The following is a 22,948-nucleotide window of genomic DNA, read 5'->3' on the forward strand; positions in this document are numbered from 1 at the left end:
CGAGTCATAAATTAGAACAGACTCAATATGTAAGAGTTTGTGTTTTATGAACCAAAGTACAAACATTGTGAGAAATTTATGTTTTTACAACGTATACCACGTCTAAGAAATATAATTTTGGAGAAAAATGTAATTTATATACCGAAATCGACAACACAAACATTTTGTCTATTGTTGCATTTACAAAAATTTATATAAATATTATAAAGTACATATTTCGATCGACCGAATTACCAACGAATAGCATAATAGATCGATATTTCATCTTTAAGGTACACTATCGAATCTATCGAATGTATCGAAAGACAGACGCTTCGCATTGTGACGCCACAAAAGGATAAACGATAATAAATCATTAAATAATTAATTGTTTGTTTGCAAAGTTTATGTATTTAATTTATAGCCTCAGTTTCAACCTAGGACACCCTCAACCACATGTAATAACAACATTATATTCAAGATACAAGGTTTACCTTTCCTTCGGAAATATACATCGAGAATCGAGATGTTGGACCAGCGGACACACTCCCCACCGACTAATTTGCAACGGTCACAGTCGACATTCGTTCCCTGGAACGTGACGTAGCGAGACGTGTTGACAGCTTCGCGTCTAATAAGGTACGATCTTTTTACTCCTTGTCATCTAAACGTTTCTAATCGTTATAAGAACTCTCCGTCACTCCTCATCGGTGTCCTTGTTTAGTATTAATACGTTTCAATTATAAATTCAGTCGCAATCGTGAAAAAAGTTGAATCAATTTCGCGGTTATTTTTCCATACCTAATACGTATCATTTATCATGTCTTGTTGAAACATAATTACAATCTCACACAACGTATTTCGTGTTCAGTTGTTACTTAATTATGGTATAGTTACATTTATTTTAATGCGTTTGATCGAAATTTGTGTCTTATTTTTGTTACAGTCTTTGACTGGAATACAAGTACATACAAGGAACTCTACCGGCATGCAATCGACGCCATGACACAACGGGCGAATTTGAAATTGAATATTGATAAAATCCATTTTATTATAACACGTGAGTATGTGTATATGTTTATATATTTTTATATTTTTACTGGAATGTTATTCGAAGATTAGGTTTACGTAAATTGTACTGTATTTTGATCGCGGTTACATATTTCTAGATATTTAATATTTAATTGACAAAACTATATTCGTAGTTTAGAAAAAAGACAACAGTTTCCTGTGAACAATACTAAATTGGAGAAAAAGGAAATCAGGAAAGCACATGTGTGCTTATTGAATTTCTTCTATTCTCCCACACAATTTTTTTTTCAGAAATGTCGATGACTGCGCGCAATGCAGTCGGTAGAATCAGTGTTTGTTTCGTAGATCATCGTTTGCATTTTAGGCACACGTGAAGGTCGAGTCAGTGTTTACAGCGCAGTCGTAAATTTTTTTCTTTCTGTAGAGTCAATCGTTCGGTATCCTTGATCGTCGGTCGCGTTAATTTATTGTCATGTGATTGGCTTTATCATTTTAATTAACATTTTTTTAATTTTTTGTTTGAAAATTAAAGTTTCTCGTTAACGATGTTAGAATAAGTGCATCATCGAAGAGAAGTATTAAATGATGCTCTACAATCAAAAAATGTAAGTATCATTATATTTTATTCTATGTATGATTAAAAAACAATTGATATTTTCAAAATTATATTATCATAGTTTTAAATTTTCAAAACTTTCGGGAAGCTTTCATTAGTTTGAAATCTAGTCTTTTATATTAAATTAAATATCTGTAATTTCAACAACAGATAATAATTTTTTATTTTAGTCCTTTACAGTTTCTTTGCATCTCAGCACTGCATCCACAAATCCAGCAGATATTTAGCCGACGTTACCGATGACTTCCATAGAGTCCTTCACTGGACAACAGCCTCATCATTGGACTGTACTACTTCATTATACTCAACAATCGGTGAGTTTTATGCAATATTTTGTTTTTCCAGCCCCCATACTTGCAAGTACATAGTAACATACAATGTTTCTTAATTTTTTAGTTCAGTTTAGTGACTTGTACTTCGGGGTTTTTAGTATGATAAATAAATGTTCCATAGTTCAATAAATGATTTTCGTTTTTTTTTTTTTATAGTTTTCGTGTTTCACGTTGAAATATAATTTAATTATTATTTATCGAAGATATCAATGTCTAATATTATGTTGCATATTATTTTTATTTTTTAGAAAATTTACTATGACGACAAAATCGTCCCAGAACATTTTAATTAACAAATTAATAAGTTTACTTCACTGATTTATATTAAATTTTCTAAGTCGATTATTTTATCGTAAAATCTTGATTAAAGCCTTTTTTCAAATAAGTAAATTTTAATTACAATAATCTTCCTTAATAACATTTTTTCAATATTAATGTAAAGGTGACTCTGAGGGGTAAAAATATCTGATATTCATGAATTTTTGTTTGAATAACTATAGTTAAGTTAAATTAAACTTTTTTTGAGGATATAAAGAGATATGTTTAAATTACAGAAAATAATTTTTTTATAGCCATTCCTTTTATTATTGATTATTTAATGTAGAATTTTGTTAAATTCTTGGATGATGCAATTTCTGTTTGCCTTTTTTGTAGCATCTATCACACTCGTCAGATTGCAAAAAACAAACAATTTTCTTAAATTTAGATAGTCTATGCTGGTATCGAATCTGTTTTAGGGTAAAAAAAATAAAAAATTGAAAAGTCTATAGTATTTGAAAGAAAAATTACTTCTCTACTTTAGATAACTGGACTTTATGTAGACGAAGAAAAAACATAAAAATAAAAACTGAAATTGTAGGTTCAGTCTCTGGAAAAATATACATATATCTAACGAATAAAAAAAACCGTGTTTGAAGTTGATCAATCAATTACTTTTTATATTATCTTAGACGTTAATTTGAAGAGTGTGGTTTTGAGAAAAACATGTTTGAAGTTTTTAATAAAGTTTCGAGATACGTCTACCGAATAACACTTCATACTTTTACACGTTTTACAAAATAATTCGTAGCTTTGTTATTTTTGCAAATTCAACCTTAAAATTTCGGGTAGTTTATTCTAGAAACTCTATACGTTTGAATTACGAGAAAAAGAAAAATTGGTTTTTTGAACCCGTTACACAAGATTCCCCTTAAATACCAGTAGATCATACTTTAAGATAACCTTTCTAAAAGTGCACTCTATTAATCGCGTGGTATTCTTGGTGGTGCACCACTCCGGACCCGATGTGACCGGGCGGTCCCGCTAATGTTCTCGGAAATTTGTACGACGACGTTTCTTCAGCTTGCGATAGTTCCGAAGGACTCCAGAATTCGATATTCGATGGGTCTGTATCCGCTTTTGCGATCAATTATCTCGAAAATCAAGTCCACCTTACGTAGAAGTTTTATTGATTTTTCTCTCGACGGATAGCTGGTGACGTAACTTGTGGTTCGTTTCAAAACATCGTCTCCTCGATCTTTGGTGTCGTCGAGTTTCGAAAACGGTACTTCACAGGGGAGAAAAAGAGTACGGATCGAGAATTCGTCGTTACGCGAGTCCGAATCGTCGCATGATTGAAACGGCTGGCCGTACGTATGAAAGAAACGCCAGACGAAGCGCGGGCGCGAGCGCAAAATCCAATTTTCGTCGAATGAGAACCATCGCTATGAGAGCCACTGCGGTATTCCCGCGGGACCACTGGGAGCAGTGGGAAGCCTCTGTGCCCGTGCTGGGGCTATACCCAGCTACACCACGGAAGGGGGGGACTCCCCAAGGAGGTAATTACCCTCCCTACGTTCGCCCAGCCACCCACAAGCTATCGCAACTTCAACTCCTGCCGGAGTTACATGCTAATACAAAACCAAAACCGGTTCCCAACAGCTTCGAGTGCCGTCGAAATTCATACATATATACGCATCCACCGGCGAGAATCGTAATGACGTCGAGGACCTGAAGAGTCCTGAACCCTTCGCGGCCGCAGGAGCACGGAGTCGAATCGTCGATGGGCTCCTCTTGCATCCTCGGGACCGACGAAATTTCGAATTTACGTATTTTGTTTACTTCGTTACGACAATAATTAACGAATACTTTACTGTCTGATCTATAAGGAAAGAACGTGCAGGCAGCCCTTGTACAGGAAGCTTAATTGTGCTTATTTGTAGTCGTGTGAATGCGTCGAAACTGTGTATTGTGAAATGAGAAAGTAGAACGTCGAGTATTCGAACTAATAGGGAGACAAATTCGTTCCGATTATCGATTTTTCGGATACCGGTCTAGGAAAACCCCCAAAATCACATTTTGTGGCAATGTGGTCTATACCACACGCGAAGAGTTCGATTAATCAACTCTCTGATAGCTTTGGGATAGCGTTAGGGAATCCCAAACTTTTAACATGAAATTCCAAACTTTTAATTTGAAATTCCAATCTTTTGACTTGAAATTCCAATCTTTTGACTTGAAATCCCAAACTTTTGACTTGAAATTCCAAACTTTCAATTTGAAATCGCAATCTTTTGACTTGAAATTGTAAATCTTAGAGTTTAATTTTTAAATCTCAGAGTTTAAATTTTAAATCTTAGAGTTTAAATTTTAAAACTTAAATCTTAAATCTTAAAGTTTAAAATTTAAATTAATTTAATTTTGTCTTGCCTTGCCTTGCCCTGGTCCCACCCCACTCCACCCCCGCCTTGTCTTGTCTTGATTTATTTTATTTTTATATGAAAAAAAGCGGGACACCCATCCCGTATTGCCCCGGCCACCGCAGCTTAACTTCGGTGATCGCGCGAGGACAGGTGCACTCCAAGGTGCAACAACCTTTAACAAAGTTTTTTTTTAATTTATCCATAATCAATTTGTAACCAACAAGGTTTTTCATTGTGAATCGCTATTATAGTATACGAATACACTAAACTATACATATTTCCCTACTGTAACGATACAATTTTAAATTCATTGTTCATTATTAATATTAATGTAAAAGTAAATTGAGGAAAACCCAAAAATTTGCAATCATTTTGAAAAACTTATTTTTGGTTGCGGGGTCTAATTGCAATTATTTTTTATAAATACACATACTTACCGTCCGAATTCTTACGCATTTTCGAGAAAAAAATTCATGTACGTGCTGAAATTTTTCCGGTGAAATTAAAAAATTTCAAATCGTTCTGGAAAAAATATTTTCAATTGCAGTTGTCAATTACAATCATTTTTGGTGAATAGACATACGCCCGGATTCCTACTCAGTTCCAAGAAAAAAGTTCCAATGACTGGTTGTTAAGATTTGACTAATTAAATTAAAAAATTATTGTCGTTCTTGCGACTGTTTTGGGGTAGGTGTTAGAAAATTGATGATTGGAAGAGTTGATTTTGGCTTTTGTGGACATTTATGCTGGTTGTTTATAAGGTTTAGGGGAACAGTAGGTTTGGTTTTACTGACTACGAGGGGAGCGGTGGTGTTCTTTTGGGGGAGAAACGTGGCAGTGATTTCGTTAGGTGGATATCGAGCTGGAAACGTTTTGGAAGGGTTGTTCGAACGTGTATATCAATTTGATTTTATTCGTAAGAAACTTTTACGTTAAGGATATTATGTTAAATCGAATCAAACGAAGGTATCATCTTTTTGTATATTTTATCCAAAAGAGCGCGTAGGTGAATGTAAATATTCTTGGCGTTAACACAAACGTTGACATGTAGTTTATTAACTGGAAAACAATCTTAAGAAGATTATTATTCGTGAGGATTGATTATTTGATTAATTCTGATCTAAATAATAAACAAGTGATTAGAAATAATGTATTTAATAAAACCAATGTTGAAACACTATGTTTTTATTAATAAATTACATATCAACATTTCTTCCAAGATCAAACGAGTTTATAGTTTACTTAAATATTATGTTCAATTCTATTTTATTTACAGTCTAAGCTTAAAGAAATTTTTGTCGGATATACAGTGGATTGTCTAATGAATTCTTAAGATTATAAAATTTGCAGGTGCAATGCTAGCGGTAGGCAATTTGTATAATCTGTTTGCGAACGCGTATGGCTTGTTACAAGAGTAAACAAACTTCCGTGACTTGGAGCACTTACTCCATCGGATTCGATTTATTCAGGCGCGTGTTGAATCAAACTACTTGCGTGGTTAACTGTTATTACTTTGACGGCTGCTGTCACGTATGCGTGATTTCATTCTTTGTAATAATAATTTTTGACAAGAAGTACAAAGCGTATGACATTTTCTCGTTGGATAAATTAAGTCTTTAGAAAACAAAAATTGCAAAAATTCAAATAAGAAACTTGTATAATATTTTGTAACTAAAATTTAGAAATGTGGGTATTTATTAAATGACTTGATTGTTACGAAGAACGATTTTAGTAACTGGGTCAAGCTGTAGCTTTGACTCAAACGAAGATAGGTTTAATGACCTCTATTATCCTATTATACGATTTTTTTTCAAGTGACTATCTAATCCCTTTACATAAATCGATTCTTTAAAAGCTATAGAATTGTTGGAAACATAATAATTTAGGAAATATTTCGTGTTTCTTCTGTCAGACTTTCTAAAAGTAAAGAGCATTTTCACCCTTTTGTTTTGGCAAATAACCGAAAAAAGAGAATTTACAGGAATTGTCAACATTTGAACACAACTAAACAATGCGAGGAAACATATCAGGAAACGTGTAAGCTAACGTTAATACAATGGAGTATTTGTAGTATTCTAAAATAATAATATATCTCTTAAAATATTCAGTTTTTGTTGACCTAAAAAATTGCATTTATATTTTACATCGATGCTCTTGGAGAAAAAGTCGTGTCATAGGACGATAGATTTCGTTAAATCATACAGAACTTTTCTCTCCAATTTTGTTCCATCTCCCCTTGGAAGAAAGCTGCAACCTGGTTTTATTATTAATAGAATAAAAACATGAAATTTAAATACGATCGTTGTAAATATTTGAATTTAATCAATAATTATTTTATATAGTTTTGTTATTTTTAAATGGTTTAGTTTTAATAATAAAATAACAGAATTAAATTTAATATCATCTTGTATTTAAAATTATGCAAGAAAAATATTTCCTGAAAACGCTGGTTTAAATAAAAATATATTTTATTATCGCTTTTTTTCAAAATCTTTTTCGCTATGGCGTCGAACGATCGAACCCAAAAAGCGTGCTATTCGTTATAAATAATCGCACGGGTAGAACCTGGAAAAATTCGAGATTAAGGGCTCGATGTTCCACGAGTAGAGGTCTCGTCATAATGTAACGAGAAATTTATAATTCCAGGATGTGGAATTTGTTGTTGTTTTTTTCCACGTTCACGCAATATATTTCGGTACCAACGAGAAACTGATTACCAACAGTGTCCCAAGCGCGGCCTTGGAACTCCCAAAAGTCATACTCGTAAAAAAAGACTATTGTACACCGCGGACTTCCGGGTTATTTATACGAGTTATCTCTTCTCTGAAACCACGAACTGCGCGCTGCAATGTTCGCTGCCGGTGACTTATGAGCGATGATAATTCCGGCAGCTTGAGTACCGCAGCTTTTCGCAGCCGGCTACTTACCCCGTAATTCTTACGCCGGGCTCCTCCGTCGTCTTATCAATGAATTATTAACGCATTCAGATAAACAATTAACTCGAGAAACGCCACGGAACCGACCAGTCAGCGTGAAACTTTTTGCAAACAAGACTTGCCTAAGAAACGCTTTAAAAAAGAAAAAGTTGTGCTAAAGCGATGTAAAATTGAGTAACAAACAAAATCCTACAAACGACGAATTGAATATGCTCAAATTAAACAAACGTACTGGATTTTTCCGAATGTCGATACGTAATTAAATTATCATTGGAAACTCTCTTTTATTTGTTCTTGTATACATATATTAACTCGTCGTATTGTGGATGCATGGAGGACTGTTGAAAATTATTGTTTAGTTTGCAAGATGAGAATGTTGTGGAGATAGCATCAAGGTGGTACGACCGTCCATGTGGCTGATAGACTTGTATCCTCTCATCTCGTAGTGCATCCAATGTTTAATCGTGCAGATCAAGGAGTTTAGTTTCCACTTACCTCCAAGACATTCTCATCTCACAGACTAAACAATGGCTTTCGATTATCCTCTATTTATCCATTATGTGTTCAGTTAATATGAAACTATTGGTATTTCTTCATTCATTTGTGGATTGTGACTATGCGTATAATATGTCAATATTTACTTTCTGACCTAATATTCTTCATTTAATTTAATATACTTTAATAATCTTCGATAAAACTCTTCATGATCCTTTTGCAAATCTGTTAGAAGTTCATTAAATATAGTGTGCATCCGCGAGAAGTCGACTAGCGAAAGAAATGCGGATCTGATTGGAGCCTGGATCCTCACTTTAGTGCAGTATGTGGCGCTATTGGCCGAGATGACCAGAGTGGGGATGGGCGGAGCAAGCAAACTGCCTTTTTTTTTGTATGAGGAGGAATCCTCATGGACACCCGCGGGCCCACCCGTAGGCAGGACCGTTGGGTAGTGCCGGACTCTTACCGGCTAAAACCCCACGGTGACGATCCTTAGGCGCCTGGTGAGGGACCGGGAACTCTAGTGAGCCATCACAGAGTCCCCCGTCGCGCCGTTCCTTCTCAGGCCCCTCCCGAAGCAAACTGCCCTGTGTACCGTCCAACTAGCCACCTTCTCGCGTTTTCACAGTACCATTACCATTCGAAAGCCTCCACATTCGTTCCATTCCTTACAAATGTAATTTAATCCATTCTTAAAATATGTTTATATCCGGAATTATCTTAATCTCTTTGCCTTATGCATTTACAAGCTGTTTATCGTCCACTTTAGCAGGTATGATCGAAATGCACCTAGTAGAAAAACACCGATCAGGGATACAGGGGCGATTGCGGTTGTTTCGCGCAAGTTACGCTTAAAGTTGCGCATACGTCCGGTGGGAAATTTGAATTTTGGTCAGTGTTCCTCGATGGTGGCCCAAGGTGGTTCGGTCTCCTATGCACAGGAATGGGCTATGGGAGCCAATATCGCCGCGGTATGGCTCCCGTGGGATTACCTCAGCTCTTTTCCACCCTTTCTCGTATTATACGCATCCGTATAGCAAAGGGGTCGTGTGCGCTGGCCCGCTTACCGTAGGCCGCGTATCCGAGCCCGTTCTGCTCGATCGCCCGAAATCCCATGAAATTTCAATGTTGACCTCCATTACGGGGACCAGGGTGCCTGGAATTACACTGGTGGATTTCGCGGAGAAGGGCTGATAAAAAACAACGCGGCCGGTGCGATTTCCAAAATAAAATGACTGGAAGGTACAGCAGTGGACAGAAATACAAGACACTGAGCACATTTCTATATTTTCTATATGTAAAAGAAGAAAATTTACATTTTATATGTACGTACGATACATGCCATCTATAGACTGGGTATACAAAATCTTGAATTTGATGGGCATACAACGCAAAAGTTAGAAAAAAGTGTATACTCGAGCCGACTTTAGTTGGGCGGAATTATAAGACGTTTAGTCTATTTTCGATTGTCTCGATTTTTGTATTTATTTATAATATTATTCTACTTACTTAAAAGAAAATGAAGTAATGGAAAAATGTTAAATAAAAGTTGGTCGATTGATACTGTCGAGGTCAGAAAAGCATAACAGCCATAACTTCGTTAATTTTAGAAATTCAGGCATAAGATTTTGCAGATATATTTTCCAAACAATATTCTTTAAGCAAATGTAGAGAAAAATCGATTTTTTCAAAGATTCACACTAGAATATCCCCTTAAAGGGGTAACCTTATGTAAATGGCCTGTTTTTCAAGAATTTTTTGTGAAAAATGTAATGCGTAGATTAATTTAAAATTTGAGGTATCATTTATTAACATTATAATGTAACATGAATGTTTTTTTAAAACTTTAATTGTTAATAACAATGGTACAATGGCGGCTTGAAAATAGCATTTTGTAAATGCTCCGTGCAGCGTACAAGTTCCAAAAATGATCTGAAACAAAAAAATTAAAATGCATTCGTTTGTTTATGGAAAAACGCTCAGCATGATGGTCTTCTCTTACTAAAATTTGCAAAATTGCAAAAATGGCGAAGTTTAAAAAAAGAAAAGAATTTTTTCTTTATGAACAATTGTTAATATCAACGTTTTAAATAAAAAAATAAAAAATCGGAGCTCGTCATGCTGAGGCCAATTATTTATAGAATATTTGTGCCAAGTTTCGTAAAGATCGAGTGACTAGTTTTTGAGCTTTGTTGCACGGCGTGCGAAATTTTGCGTTTCAAGAAAAACGCGTTTAAAGTTTGAGTAACAGAAAAATCGTGAAAAATTCGTAATTCATTTTAACTTACCGCAGTTTTCTACTAATCTGCGATTCCAGGGTCATAGAACAGATCGTCCTCTTCTTCGAAAAGTTGTGATTTAGCCATTTTTTCTTCTTTTAGAGAAGCGCGAGTCTCTTTTGTGCAATGAAGACTACAGCACTCCTGCTGTTTAATACGGCGTTTATTTTCATGATCAGTGAATGTTTTGCTCTGCTGGCTGATTACTATTCTGAGCTCTTTCATTGTTGGAAGGACGAACGAAAATCCTTCGTTGAATATGCCGGAAGCCATAAAAGCAGCTATTTCAATAATTTTTATGCCACAAAAACATCTCTCCAACAAATCATCTCGTGACAAATCTTTGTAAATTGGACGAATATGTTTTTGCATATCTTCATGTAATGGAGGTGGATGGTCACACTCTTGTCCCAAGGCTTGTGCAATGTGCCACTTATACCACGAATCGGCGATGGGAGGACAGTCGTCGTGCTGCGGTTTTTCATTTATTGAAGATAGATGATAAAATGTTGCCATTATCGCCTTTCTCATCTCAATAACCGAATCACTGTTACGCCTGATAGCGAGACCGTAGTATTTTGTAAATTTTTTTATTAACACATCGGTCAGCTTTCCTTTTCCTCTTAATTTTGCACTTTTCTTTACATTGCGCAACCGACTGCCCATCCTCTTCTCCACATGCCCAATACACTCGTTCTTTTTAATTTTGAACTTAAGACCATACGATTCAATATCCAAAATTGCCTTGAACGTTTTAGCGTCACCGTCTCCTATGTAATTGCTATAACGTACTCCGTGTAATTGTTCAGAGTGGAGAAGCATTTCTACGACGGCATCTACTTCTATCTTACTCGAAGAGCCACTGTGATTCACTGTAGAATGTCCATCTTCTTTATGTTCCAAATATTCGGGGTTTTTTTAATTATTTTTATAATATATACATGTCTGGCAATAACTACTTTTTACCAATAAATCGATGACTTTCCCCGAGTTAAATTCAATGAGCATCGTTACACCGTAGAGTGAAGAAAATCCTCGGTTTTCCAGGAACCATCTCCAAATACTTTAAGATTTAACAAGGGTTGTTCCTTTTTTTCATTAAACTGTTTTTCTTCCCCAACAGCTTTGTGACACATATCATTAAACATTTTTTGCAGTGAAGTATGTATATGCTGTATAATGCCGTCATAAGCACATACACTCAATTCACAGCCTAAATCCATCATGCCGCAAAATATATTTATACCTCTACGTGCAACGCCTAACAAACCCATCACGAACACACTTCTGCGGTTAATTTCAAAACTGTTGTTTACAAAAGGTCCTGAATTAATTAAAGTAGTCCCACACGCACATGTAACGGCGATTTTAAACCCCAATCCACGATTGCCCGCTTCTCCAAATGTTTGCTTTCGTTTACATGTTTTGCACATAGAAATATCCGAAATTGCGCCAAAAACACTGATAAATTTTATAATTCGGTAACAGTGTGTAAAATTAGTAATTATATCTGTTGACGTAGCTTTTATTTTTTTAGCAGAAGAACTCGTTCCTTCGCCTCCGCTCGTCTCTTCAGTTCCTGTTTCAGCACTCGTCAAGTCAAATTTTTTAGAAGCTTTTCGTCGTCTCGGACGATTCGGACGATAATTAGGATTATCATCTTGCACTTTTCGACTCATTTTCACTATTGATTACACGGCATCTTGGAGTTACTTCTATATTTCTACAATGTCTGTTTCTCAGCGTTTTGTTTTGGATTTTTACCTTTTGCCAAAAGTTAGGCGTTTTCAGTTTCCACCAATTAGGTGTTCGCCTTATTACACGCCTTCTAGTACATGCTTTGGTGGGGTTCCTACCTAAGTGCGCTACCCCTTGTATCTTTGCTAGGATGACCAGGTTTATGTTGCGGCTATCGCTATTCAGTCTTCGGACTGTCGAAATTAAGATATTTTGTTGTTGGCGAAATCCGTTTTCTGCTTCCCAAAAAAATAGCCAAAAGTCACATCCGCATCATAAACCTGTGTCCCCGTCCCGGTCTGCCTGGCTGTTGAGCATCTGGCCACTAAAATTTTTACAATCTCTACCAATTTGCCTACACTATATACTTATTTTAAAATGCTCTGCGAACGACTGATTTGAATCGAGAGACGCTGCTGAACCGAGCGAGGGAACACGTTTTTCAGAATCGATATACACACAATTGGTTGTAACACAGTTAAATGACAAAGCAATCATAAGACCAAGCGTCCGACGAGCATTCGACTACCCGAGACGATGCGCCCAATACAACTGTTCATTTTATTTTGAAAATAGGGTACAAGGAATTCTCAGATCACTTTCTAACTTTTTTTATCGTATTCCTGAGGAAATTTCCTATCAATTTAAGCAAAAAGAAAATGCTCCAAAATTTCATTTTACATAAGCTTCCCCCCCTTAAATCACAATAAATAAATTCAAGTGCCAATAACGATGATTCCATTTTTTCCATTGTAATCAATGCCTGCCCAAATAATTATACTCCTCTGTACATTTAACGTCACACTTTTGACAATTCTTATTTTTGTACATGATAAGAATAGTAAAAACCGTCTGGACCATCCAGGTTGAATCTCTTTTCCTCTGTCAATACAAGGTGTTTGGCTACCCCTGAGAAAAATTTTAATGGGAGATTCTAGGGGCCAAAATAAGACGAAAATCAAGAATACCAATTTGTTGATTGAGGCCTCGTTAAAAAGTTATTAAAAAATTAAATTAAAAAATTTCACATTTTTAGATGAAATTAAAAAATTTCAAATTATACTAAAAAAATCATATTTAGTTACAGGGGTCAATTACAAACATTTTTGGTGATAGACATACCCCGAAATCCTACGCACTTTCGAAACAAAACTTCTTTACCGAAAATCTAATATGAGGCAAGAAATGCTTCCTTGAAATTTCATGCGAAATGATTTTAATGTTTCAATATGCAAACTACGCGTATTTTAGTGGAGAATATGTAGAAGTCGCAAAAATATTCGAAAAGTTGTTCCTTGACCCCGCAAAATAAGAAAAACCCCATAAAAATGGTCCAATTTTCAAACGTCCACAACTCCTACAATAGTGAATATATTTCAATGAAACTTTTTTCTGTCGTAGAGCTCACGGGCACCTACAAAAAAAAACTATTAGAAAAACGAATTATGAAGAAAAATCGACAGGGGTTAGGTGCTGAAATTTTTCGGCAAAATTGAAAAGTTTTAAATTATTCTGAAAAAATTATTTTCGATTGTGGGGATCAATTACAATCATAGTTGGTCATTAGATATACCCTCGAAATCCTAACCATTTTCTGGAAAAAAATTCGAGTAGGTGTGACATTTTTCGGCGAAAAAAAAAAATTTCAAATCGTTCTGGAAAAATTATTTTCGGTTGCCGGGGTCAATTACAATAATTTTTGGTGAATAGACCTACCTTCGAATTCCTACCCAATTTCTAGAAAAAAATTCAGTACGGGCGGAACTTTAAACGTTAATAATTTTTTAATGAAGCCTCTATCAACATATTAGTATTTTTGATTTTCGTCTTATTTTGATCTCTAGAATTCCTCATTAAAATTGTTCCCAGGGGTAGCTAAACATCCTGTATAATTCTCCGCCATTTCTTTTTTCAATGATGTGTCGTTTTTCAAAATTGACACGCGCTTCCTTACAGTACTGGACAAAAATATAAGACGTTTCGCATATTTCTATATGTTCTATATATGTATATGTAGAAAAGAGGAAAATGTACATTTTACAATTACATTTACAATCATTCTTCACTCCCCTGTCCCATATTTATCAGACTTAGAGCTAATTTCTTTTCGTTTCTAAAATTGAAATGGTCGATGAAAGGAAATTTCAATGAATTTCTGTCTTTTAATGGTGACAAATTGCTGGAAGAACATTCCTCAAAATGATTTTCTCACGGCCTTTGACACATTGACTATCGCGTCACTCACATATGACATGACTTTTCATTAAGGAGCTAAAAAAATTAATTCTCAAGGTTGGATATTAAAAAAAATAAATCCAGCTATAAAATAATAGACCTCTTGAATTTTAACGAGACTGAAAAAATAAGTTCTATGACAAATTATGGGTATGCTAGTTTCCAATTATCCAAAAACGATGTCAGGTAGTCAAAGTGTTAAAAGACGCTTATATTAACACATTACTAACGGGAAACAAGTATTCTCGTTTTACGACAAGTATGTGTTTTTCTAGTAATTTCTCCAATGACACAAGAAAAAAATTCTAATATTATCCACATATAACTCCTGAAAATTTCAATAAAATATATTAATTACAAAAATACTTATCATATTTTTAGTATACACATGTTGAAGGAGTTCTATTATCATTAAAATCACCCGTTGTATAGGAAAGTTTTAATAAAACTGCCCCGTCGTTAATGTGTTAATATATTGAAAGAAGAGGGAACTGCGTTGAAACCTGAATAAATGAAATTCGTTTTTATTTCAAATTTAAGTTTCTATTAAATTATTAACTTCTTACGGTGACTAAACATCCACAATCTCGTTGTAACGAAGTTGACGGTGCAAATACGTTTTGTTACAGAATATTTACAAGATGGCAGGCCCTCGTCCGTTCAGGGACCGGACTTGGAGAACCAGAACAGCCTCGACAGCGGTGAGTGTCGATGCATACCGCTATGTTTTTCATCTTTTCGCACCTGCACGCGCGTCGCGGATTATGACTCGATCGACGGTCCATGAAAGGCGACCTCAAAGAGCCCGAGACTGGGATTCTTAAGTAGTCCCGTGACCCATAAAAATCTCGGAGATCCCAACGAGATCCTAACAAGCAGCGAAGCTCGGGCGATAAAGAGGGTTGTCTCCCTTCCTGTTTCTCGGTATTGCTGCTCAAGTCGAGGAAGATCTAGGGGTGAATTTTTCAGAGGACCATCAGCTTCAAGGGGAACGGACGTGAGCGATATTTAGAGGAAGTCGGGGACTCTGTTTGCTCGGGACGATTCTCTGATGCAGCCTCTGGCGCAATTTTATTCGAATAACAGGCAACAACGACGAATAGCGAGAGCTTATACGAGTTTTACGAACGGTTTTAACGGTTACAAATATTGATATATTAATTGGTCAGTGTCGACAAATAATTAATGAATAACTTGATCAAGTAGCTATACAAGATTTCTATTAGTAGATGAAGCAAACGTCTGCATTTTTTATTCGTTTTTACAGATAATTTATAGTTATCGGTATTAACACTAGAACTACCAAACCAGTCAAAAAAACCCATTAGTAATTTTTAATAAAACTTGTAAAAAATTTACTGAGTTTTTGAACCGTAACTTTCTATTGGGGAATGAATAAGCACCTATTGCTATTGTATTATACATTTCTTCACATATCTATCGTTTTAATTTCTCTGGTATAAATAAATACACTATAATTGTCGGTAGTTCTAGTGTCAAGGGGGGAAACCACTATGACGAATTGAAAAAATCGAAATTTTTGTTGTTTACCTTTTTTCAATGCTTGGGATTTTGAGAATGATTCCCTAAAATATTAAAGTAAAATTCGCAAGAATGACAAAGTTACGAAAGATTTAGTAGATATATGGCTACAATAAGTAATATTTTTATACAAAATTTTTAGAAGAAGTAAAAAATTCGTGAAAATTGCCTTTATTTTCAATCGTCACAGTGATTTCCTCCCTTAATCACGCAAATTATCTTTTTCAGAGTCTATATGTTTTTAATAAATAACAATAATAGTATACTAAGTGCGCTTGTAAAGTTATGAACATTGATAGACTATGAAACGCTAAAAACATTATAAAGTGAAGATTACACCATTGAACTATCGATATCTCTGTTCTTCATACTAAATTCCGAGCCAATGTCGAGGACATTTCTACCATTTAATACTGTTCAGTTTACATTAGATTCTTTATATTTCATTTCCTTCTCTCAAATTAAATTTTATATCTATTTGGTGAAGTTATTTATCAATTATTTGTAGTAATAGTTCGCTTCTCGAGAGACGTTGCAAACCGATTACGATACTTTGGTATCCAACGCCGAATTCCGAATTTTTCGTTGTCCTGTTCGCGTTTCGTTAATTTTCATCTGACAGTTCGAAGCATCGAGATCATCTTTTGCCAAGTTTAAGGTTTTCATCGGCCTCCGGGGACATTTTCAGAATTTACTGCATATTCGGTTTCTACGAGCGTGCGTTTCCACGAACTCGACACACGCTTATGTAATTCGATTACCAGAGAGGTAACAGAGGACTGAGTTCGGTTTGACTCAGTTTTACTCGACCAATCCTCTCAAGTCCATTACTTGATATAGGAATATTGTCACAGACACAATTAACCATTCCATTTGATTGATCTAGAACAGTGGTTCGCAATCGGTGGAAGCACCGATCCCCAGAGACATTCGTCGTTCTTAAACGCGTACATTTTATCCAATTTTCGTTCGAAGGTCGAGAAATTCGGCTACCTGGCGTCTTCCAAGTTCCGTATAAGCGGATGAAATTGTAGCTCGACCGTGCAAAGATTCGAGAAAATTAAGCGAGACCGACCGGTTATATCTATCCTGAACGTTCGAGTTACAAATTTTTCCCAACGACATTCCAATCGCATCGGTTTGCAGACAGAATTCGTTCCAATTGTAAATTGACGTTAATACATATGTTTATTGGACTGCCTAACGTCTTTTAAGTTACGTACACTACCGTAAGTATTTGGACTCTGGACAAGATACGATTAAACATTTTATAACTTTATTTCATTTGTGTGCAAGGTAGATTGAAAAATGTTGTAGTAAATTAATAAAAATTATTAAATATTGCGTTCATCTATGTGTCCGCCTCTTTGACCAATACAGTAATGATTCTTATGATAAACATCGCTCCGGGGTTGAGCTTGTATTGTTTTCTTTAAATTTCGTCTTTCACGCTTTACTGGCTCCAAGGGAGATCTCCCCGGCTAGAAATGTTCAACTTACGAATTACGTTTGGGATCCAGTTTAAGAATAATTACTGTAGATGACGACACGTTAACATACAGAATATAAATGTATGCATTATCTGAAACAAATTCACATATGTTACATATTTTTTGGTGTTTATAGGCATTATCAACTTACGAATTTGGAGTTCATTTTAAGAATCATCACTGTAGATGGCGACACATTAACCTATAGAATATACATATATCTATGCATTATACAGTACAAATGTACATATCTTAAATATTTCTAGGTGTTTATAGTCACTATATGACTGTTTAACATGAAATCTTGAAGTAAATTTGTAATAGAGCCAAATTTATAGAGTGTCTAAATACTTATGCACGGTAGCATACATACAGTGTGGTATGCATACACGCAATTGTTTCAAGTCATAACTCTGTTATTATTGCATTTACGAAAAAATGCCAAAGGAGAAAGGTAAATGGTTCGAAATGCACTACATCTGTACGCCTTAAAATTTTGTTTAGATGCAGCAGTGCATGTGCAATTAACAATTGCATCATTTCTTTAAATAGAAATGCATATTTTTTTTACACAAATCGATTCTTTTGTTCATTCTACATAAAAAATGATTAGGGTACCATGGCCAAAAAATTATTAGATCTCGAGATATTTTCAAAAAATGTCTTTATTGAAGAAGAAGCTCAAACGCTTCTCCATTACATTCTAAACATTTCTGATAATGTTTTTTTTTATTATTTGCATAACTGCGTTTAAATTATCTGCAGTTATTGCTGCACATTCCAGTATGATTCTTTCTCTCAGATTCTCTATAGAATCTATGGGATTTGAATAAATTCTATTTTTCAAATAATCCCACAGAAAAAAGTCAAGGGGACTTAAATCAGGTGAACGGGCTGGCCAACGTATTGATGTATTTATTGCGATAACGTTATTGCAAAACTTATTTTTTAGAAAGTTTCTGTTATGATAACAATATCGAAAGGGTGTTTACCTTTACAACATAGTCATGAAGTGTTTGAGTATCTGCTTCAATAAAGACATTTTTTGAAAATATCTCGAGATCTAATAATTTTTTGGCCATGGTACCCTAATCATTTTTTTACGTAGAATGAACAAAAGAATCGATTTGTGTAAAAAAAATATGCATTTCTATTTAAAGAAATGATGCAATTGTTAATTGCACATGCACTGCTGCATCTAAACAAAATTTTAAGGCCTACAGATGTAATGATCTTCGAACCATTTATCTTTTTCCTTTGGCATTTTTTCGGAAATGCAATAATAACGGAGTTATGACTTGTAACAATTGCGTGGGCCACCCTGTATACAGGGTGTTCGGCCACCTCTAGCAAAAATTTTAATGAGCGATAGTAGAGGCCAAAATAAGACGAAAATCAAGAATACTAATTTGTTGATGGAAGCTTCGTTAAAAAGTTATTAACAATTAAATTCAAAAATTTCAAATCGTTCTGGAAAAATTATTTTCGGTTGCGGGGGTCAACTACAATCATTTTTGGTGAGTACACATACCTCCGAAATCCTATCTACTTTCGAGAAAAAAAATCGAGTAGGTGCTGAAATTTTTCGGCGAAAAAAAATTTTTCAAATCGTTCTAAAAAAATTATTTTCGGTTGCGGGGGTCAATTACAATCATTTTTTATCATTACACATACCTCCGAAATTGTACGCACTTTCGAGAAAAAAATTCCTTACTGAAAATCCAATTAGGTGCCTAAATTTTTCAACGGAGAAAAAAAATTGCAAATCGTTGTGGAAAAATTATTTTCGGTTGCGGGGGTCAATTACAAACAGTTTTTGTCATTAGACATACCCACGAAATCCTGCCCACTTTCGAGAAAAAAAATAGAGAAGGTGTGAAATTATTCGAGAAAATTAAAAAATTGCAAATCGTTGTGGAAAAATTATTTTCGGTTGTAGGGTTCAATTACAGTCATTTTTGGTGAATAGACATACCCCCGAAATCTTGCGCATTTTCGAGAAAAAAATTCAGTAAGAGCGGCACTTTAAACGTTAATAACTTTTTAACGAAGCTTCCACCAACAAATTAGTATTCTTGATTTTCGTCTTATTTTGGCCTCTACTATCGCTCAATAAAATTTTTGCTAGAGGTGGCCGAACACCCTGTATGTAAAAGAATCGTGGAAATTTTTGAGAAAATCAAATAAGACCGGTCAGTTACATCTATCCTGAACGTTCGAGTCAGAAATTTTTCCCAACCACATACTTTCCAATCGCATCAGCCTGCAGAATTCTCTGTAATCTTGAATTCGACGTTACGCTTGACTGTCCGGCGTCTTTTTAGATTGCGTACAAGCAAAAAAAAGAAAAAAAAAACTGTAGGTCATCGTGCAAATTTTCGCGAAAATTAAGAGAGAACGGTCACACGTCGATTCAGCGCGCTCGAATCGGAAATTTTTCTGTCGCATCGACCCTTACATCGGGACCCCACTGCTGTCCCAACGGAGATTCTGATTTCGTTAAAAAGCATAAATCTGCAGGTCGAACGATGACGTCCTGCGGAATATTTTTTCCCCAATGGGTATTTTTTTTTTGTGAACAATTAACATTTGGAACGCATTGCTTGCTTTGGCGATCTTGAGAAGTGTTTCGAATGAAACTGGAATTGATTTGAGGGGGCATTGGATGTGAGTTGTTTTGTAGAATTAGATATCTTATTTGTTTGCAAACGAATTTGTGGAGAAAATTCCTTTAATTTTTTTGAGACGTTTAAATTACTATTGAGTCAAGAAATTGGTTTTCTACAAAGTGTGGAATATGTATTTTTTTGTTAGAATAAATTGTGTTGGTGAACATGAATGGAATACTCACAGTAAACTGTAGAACACATCACATGCATGAATGGGAATTTTCAGAATATTCAATTCAGTTCAGAGTCCACTCTTTTTTCTCTTTTTTAAATTCCTTTTCCTTTTCTAAAACCACTACGTACCACGAACATTATACAATTTTTTCTTCCGGTTGGAGATTACTCAAACTAATTATATTTTGAATAAAATATGATATTATAATAAGTGATCAAGAGCACTATCAATTGAGGGGATATTCTAATCTAGAGTTTCATTTTTTTGGCTTTTTTACAAAAAAAAAACATTAGTTTCTTAATTTCAACATGTCTGTTTATGTTTTACGAATGCTCACAATTGTTTTCAAGCGAAAATAATTAAAATTGACTGAAATGTATGTCATTGAATACAGTCCCTTTAAAAAAGTCTCCTACTGAAAAAATTGAAAAGGATTCTCGGTTAGTATGATTGCGATTATTGTGTAAACCAAAATGAAAATAAAACATTGAAAATTTACAAAATGGCCGTTATAATTTCGAATATCAATTTTCATGGCTTTTTTCATGTCTAGCGAGTTAAAAAAACAATAAAGAAAATTCTTTTTTTATAATTTTGGTTCACACTATAATCACAATCATACAAATCAAGAATCCTTCTAATTTTTGCATGTCAGATAAGTAGAATGATCGGAATCGTGTCAATCATTAGGATGCTTTTTTTTTAAAAGGGTATTCTAGGGTAAATCTTTGAAAAATCGGTTTTTTTTTGTATTTTCTTAAAGAATATAATTCGGAAAATATATTTTCAAACCCTTATTTATGTCTGAACTCATAAAATTAAGATATAGCCAAATTCATACTAATTAAGAATCATTCTTGGTTTTTTTATTTCAAACAAACAAAATGGCCGGAATCATGGAAATCGTGAGACGACCTTTTTTAAAAATTTGTTTGTTATGTTTGAGAGTATGCAGTGCCACATATTTTAATTTTCATTCGTCCAAAAAATTCTAAAATGTCGCTGAAACATGTATAAATAAACCTTGTAAATTTGACTGCAAAAGGTGTTATAGTTTATTTGTAAAAAATTCCTCAAGAAAGTTTAAACAAACGCACTTCACACCAGAATACATATCTCTTAAAGGAACCTCGTTCAATGACATAATTCAGTCAGTTTTGATTATTTTCGCTTGAAAAAAATTGTGAACATTCGCAAAATATAAATAAATATGTATGCAAAATGTCGAAATTAACTTCTTGTTGTAGAATTACGAGTCTGGCTCGTCACAAGTTCTTCATTTCAGGTTTAACAATTATGAGACTATTCACTTGTCATCAAGTCTTATACATATATTAAAATCAACACATTTTTACATTCACGAGGCATTCATAAACCAAATATACTCTATTTGTGACGATTTCTTGTACGAACAAATTTAAACAAAATTAAGTAATATAGGTTTGAAAAATTATTTGAAATTTAATGGTACGTCAGAGGATCAAGGAACTTATTTGTAAAAAGATCCTTGGAAAGACCAAAAAAATGAGACACTAGACTACGATACCCACTTCTTAAATTGGGATGTCTGTCCAACTGGATGGGAAGCAGAAAATAAATGTTTGAATTTATAATCGACCGCAGCACGGTATTCGTCGTTGTTAATTGGCTTAGTAGACCGCAGTCAGAGTACACCGTAGTTGTTCACAGGTCAAACGAACACTCTGTTTCTTGACAGCGTGATCGAAATTGCTTCCCCATCGTCGACGAACGAGTTCCCGCGGAATCGTGATGCAGCCGCGCTGATTCGATTACCGTTCAGTAACACAGAGATTCGGCTTTAGTTGGCGGCTAGAGGAAGTTGAACCAGGGTCCTCGGTCCGTGAATAAGACCGAGAGTGGGTTGGTTTGGCCGGCGGCTAGCCAGCTAGCTAACGTACTCCTGGGAAGACATAAATGTGTCCCTTTAGTGGCAGCTTCCGTTCTGCGTATGCTCGCCGAAGGGTTCGTCGATTCGACCACCTTTTGCGTACACGCAACTCTGTCGAGCGTCATTAGAGAATTTTCTCTGGACGATTGCTTCACGTAACTTCGTAGGTTGAAGTACGAGTGGATATGCAACTTGGTAGTCGTGGATTCGTTTAACCCTCCGTTGTATCAATTTTATTTTATTAACTTTCCAACAATCTGACAAGGGGCATCATTCAAGTGTTCTAAAAAAAAATATTAGACACGTATTTTTTTTATCACCTCTTCATATTCAAGTCTTTCACCCTCAAAGTTGATAGATTTTTTTCTCATTATTACACAGAAATCAAAATTGTGTATATAAATTAATACATTTAATTAATCGTTGGTTAAGAAAAATCTGTTCCATGAGAAATATTTGTGTTAAAAAGAAACCAATTAATCGACTTACACCATCTTATTGTCAAAATCTATATATTTTTTATATTTAATATTTTTTTCTACCTTCGTTAGTTTCCGAGATATTTAAGGAAGTGTGTTTTCCACCCCCAAAGTTGGGGGGTGATAAAAATACGTGTTTAATATTTTTCAATGCTGTATCGGTATACCAAGTTTCATCAAAATTGGAGTATGACACTTGGGTGATGTACAGAACGTAAAACAGTACTTATTCTGATCTATTACAGTCTAATAAATATTATTCTGACTGAATTCATGTCGTAATAATATTTCACGGTTATGGAAATAACGTGTAATAGGAAATTATTCTATAAGGACATATTCTAATCAAATAACCGAATGTT

The 22,948-nt window shown here is 34.8% G+C and overlaps 1 protein-coding gene across 1 annotated transcript in view; it reads left to right on the plus strand.

Moving 5' to 3' along the window:
* Positions 1-22,948, plus strand: part of LOC122400739 (zinc finger protein 423 homolog) — a 225,186-nt gene that overhangs the window by 78,850 nt on the left and 123,388 nt on the right. The window contains exon 4 of the mRNA XM_043402357.1: positions 14,952-15,023. Coding sequence (XP_043258292.1) covers positions 14,952-15,023 — 72 coding nt within the window. The remainder of the gene's footprint in view (positions 1-14,951; positions 15,024-22,948) is intronic.

Source organism: Colletes gigas, unplaced genomic scaffold (assembly GCF_013123115.1).
Source record: "Colletes gigas isolate AHSC1104 unplaced genomic scaffold, ASM1312311v1 Colletes_gigas_Sc00020, whole genome shotgun sequence".
Lineage (NCBI taxonomy): Eukaryota > Metazoa > Arthropoda > Insecta > Hymenoptera > Colletidae > Colletes > Colletes gigas.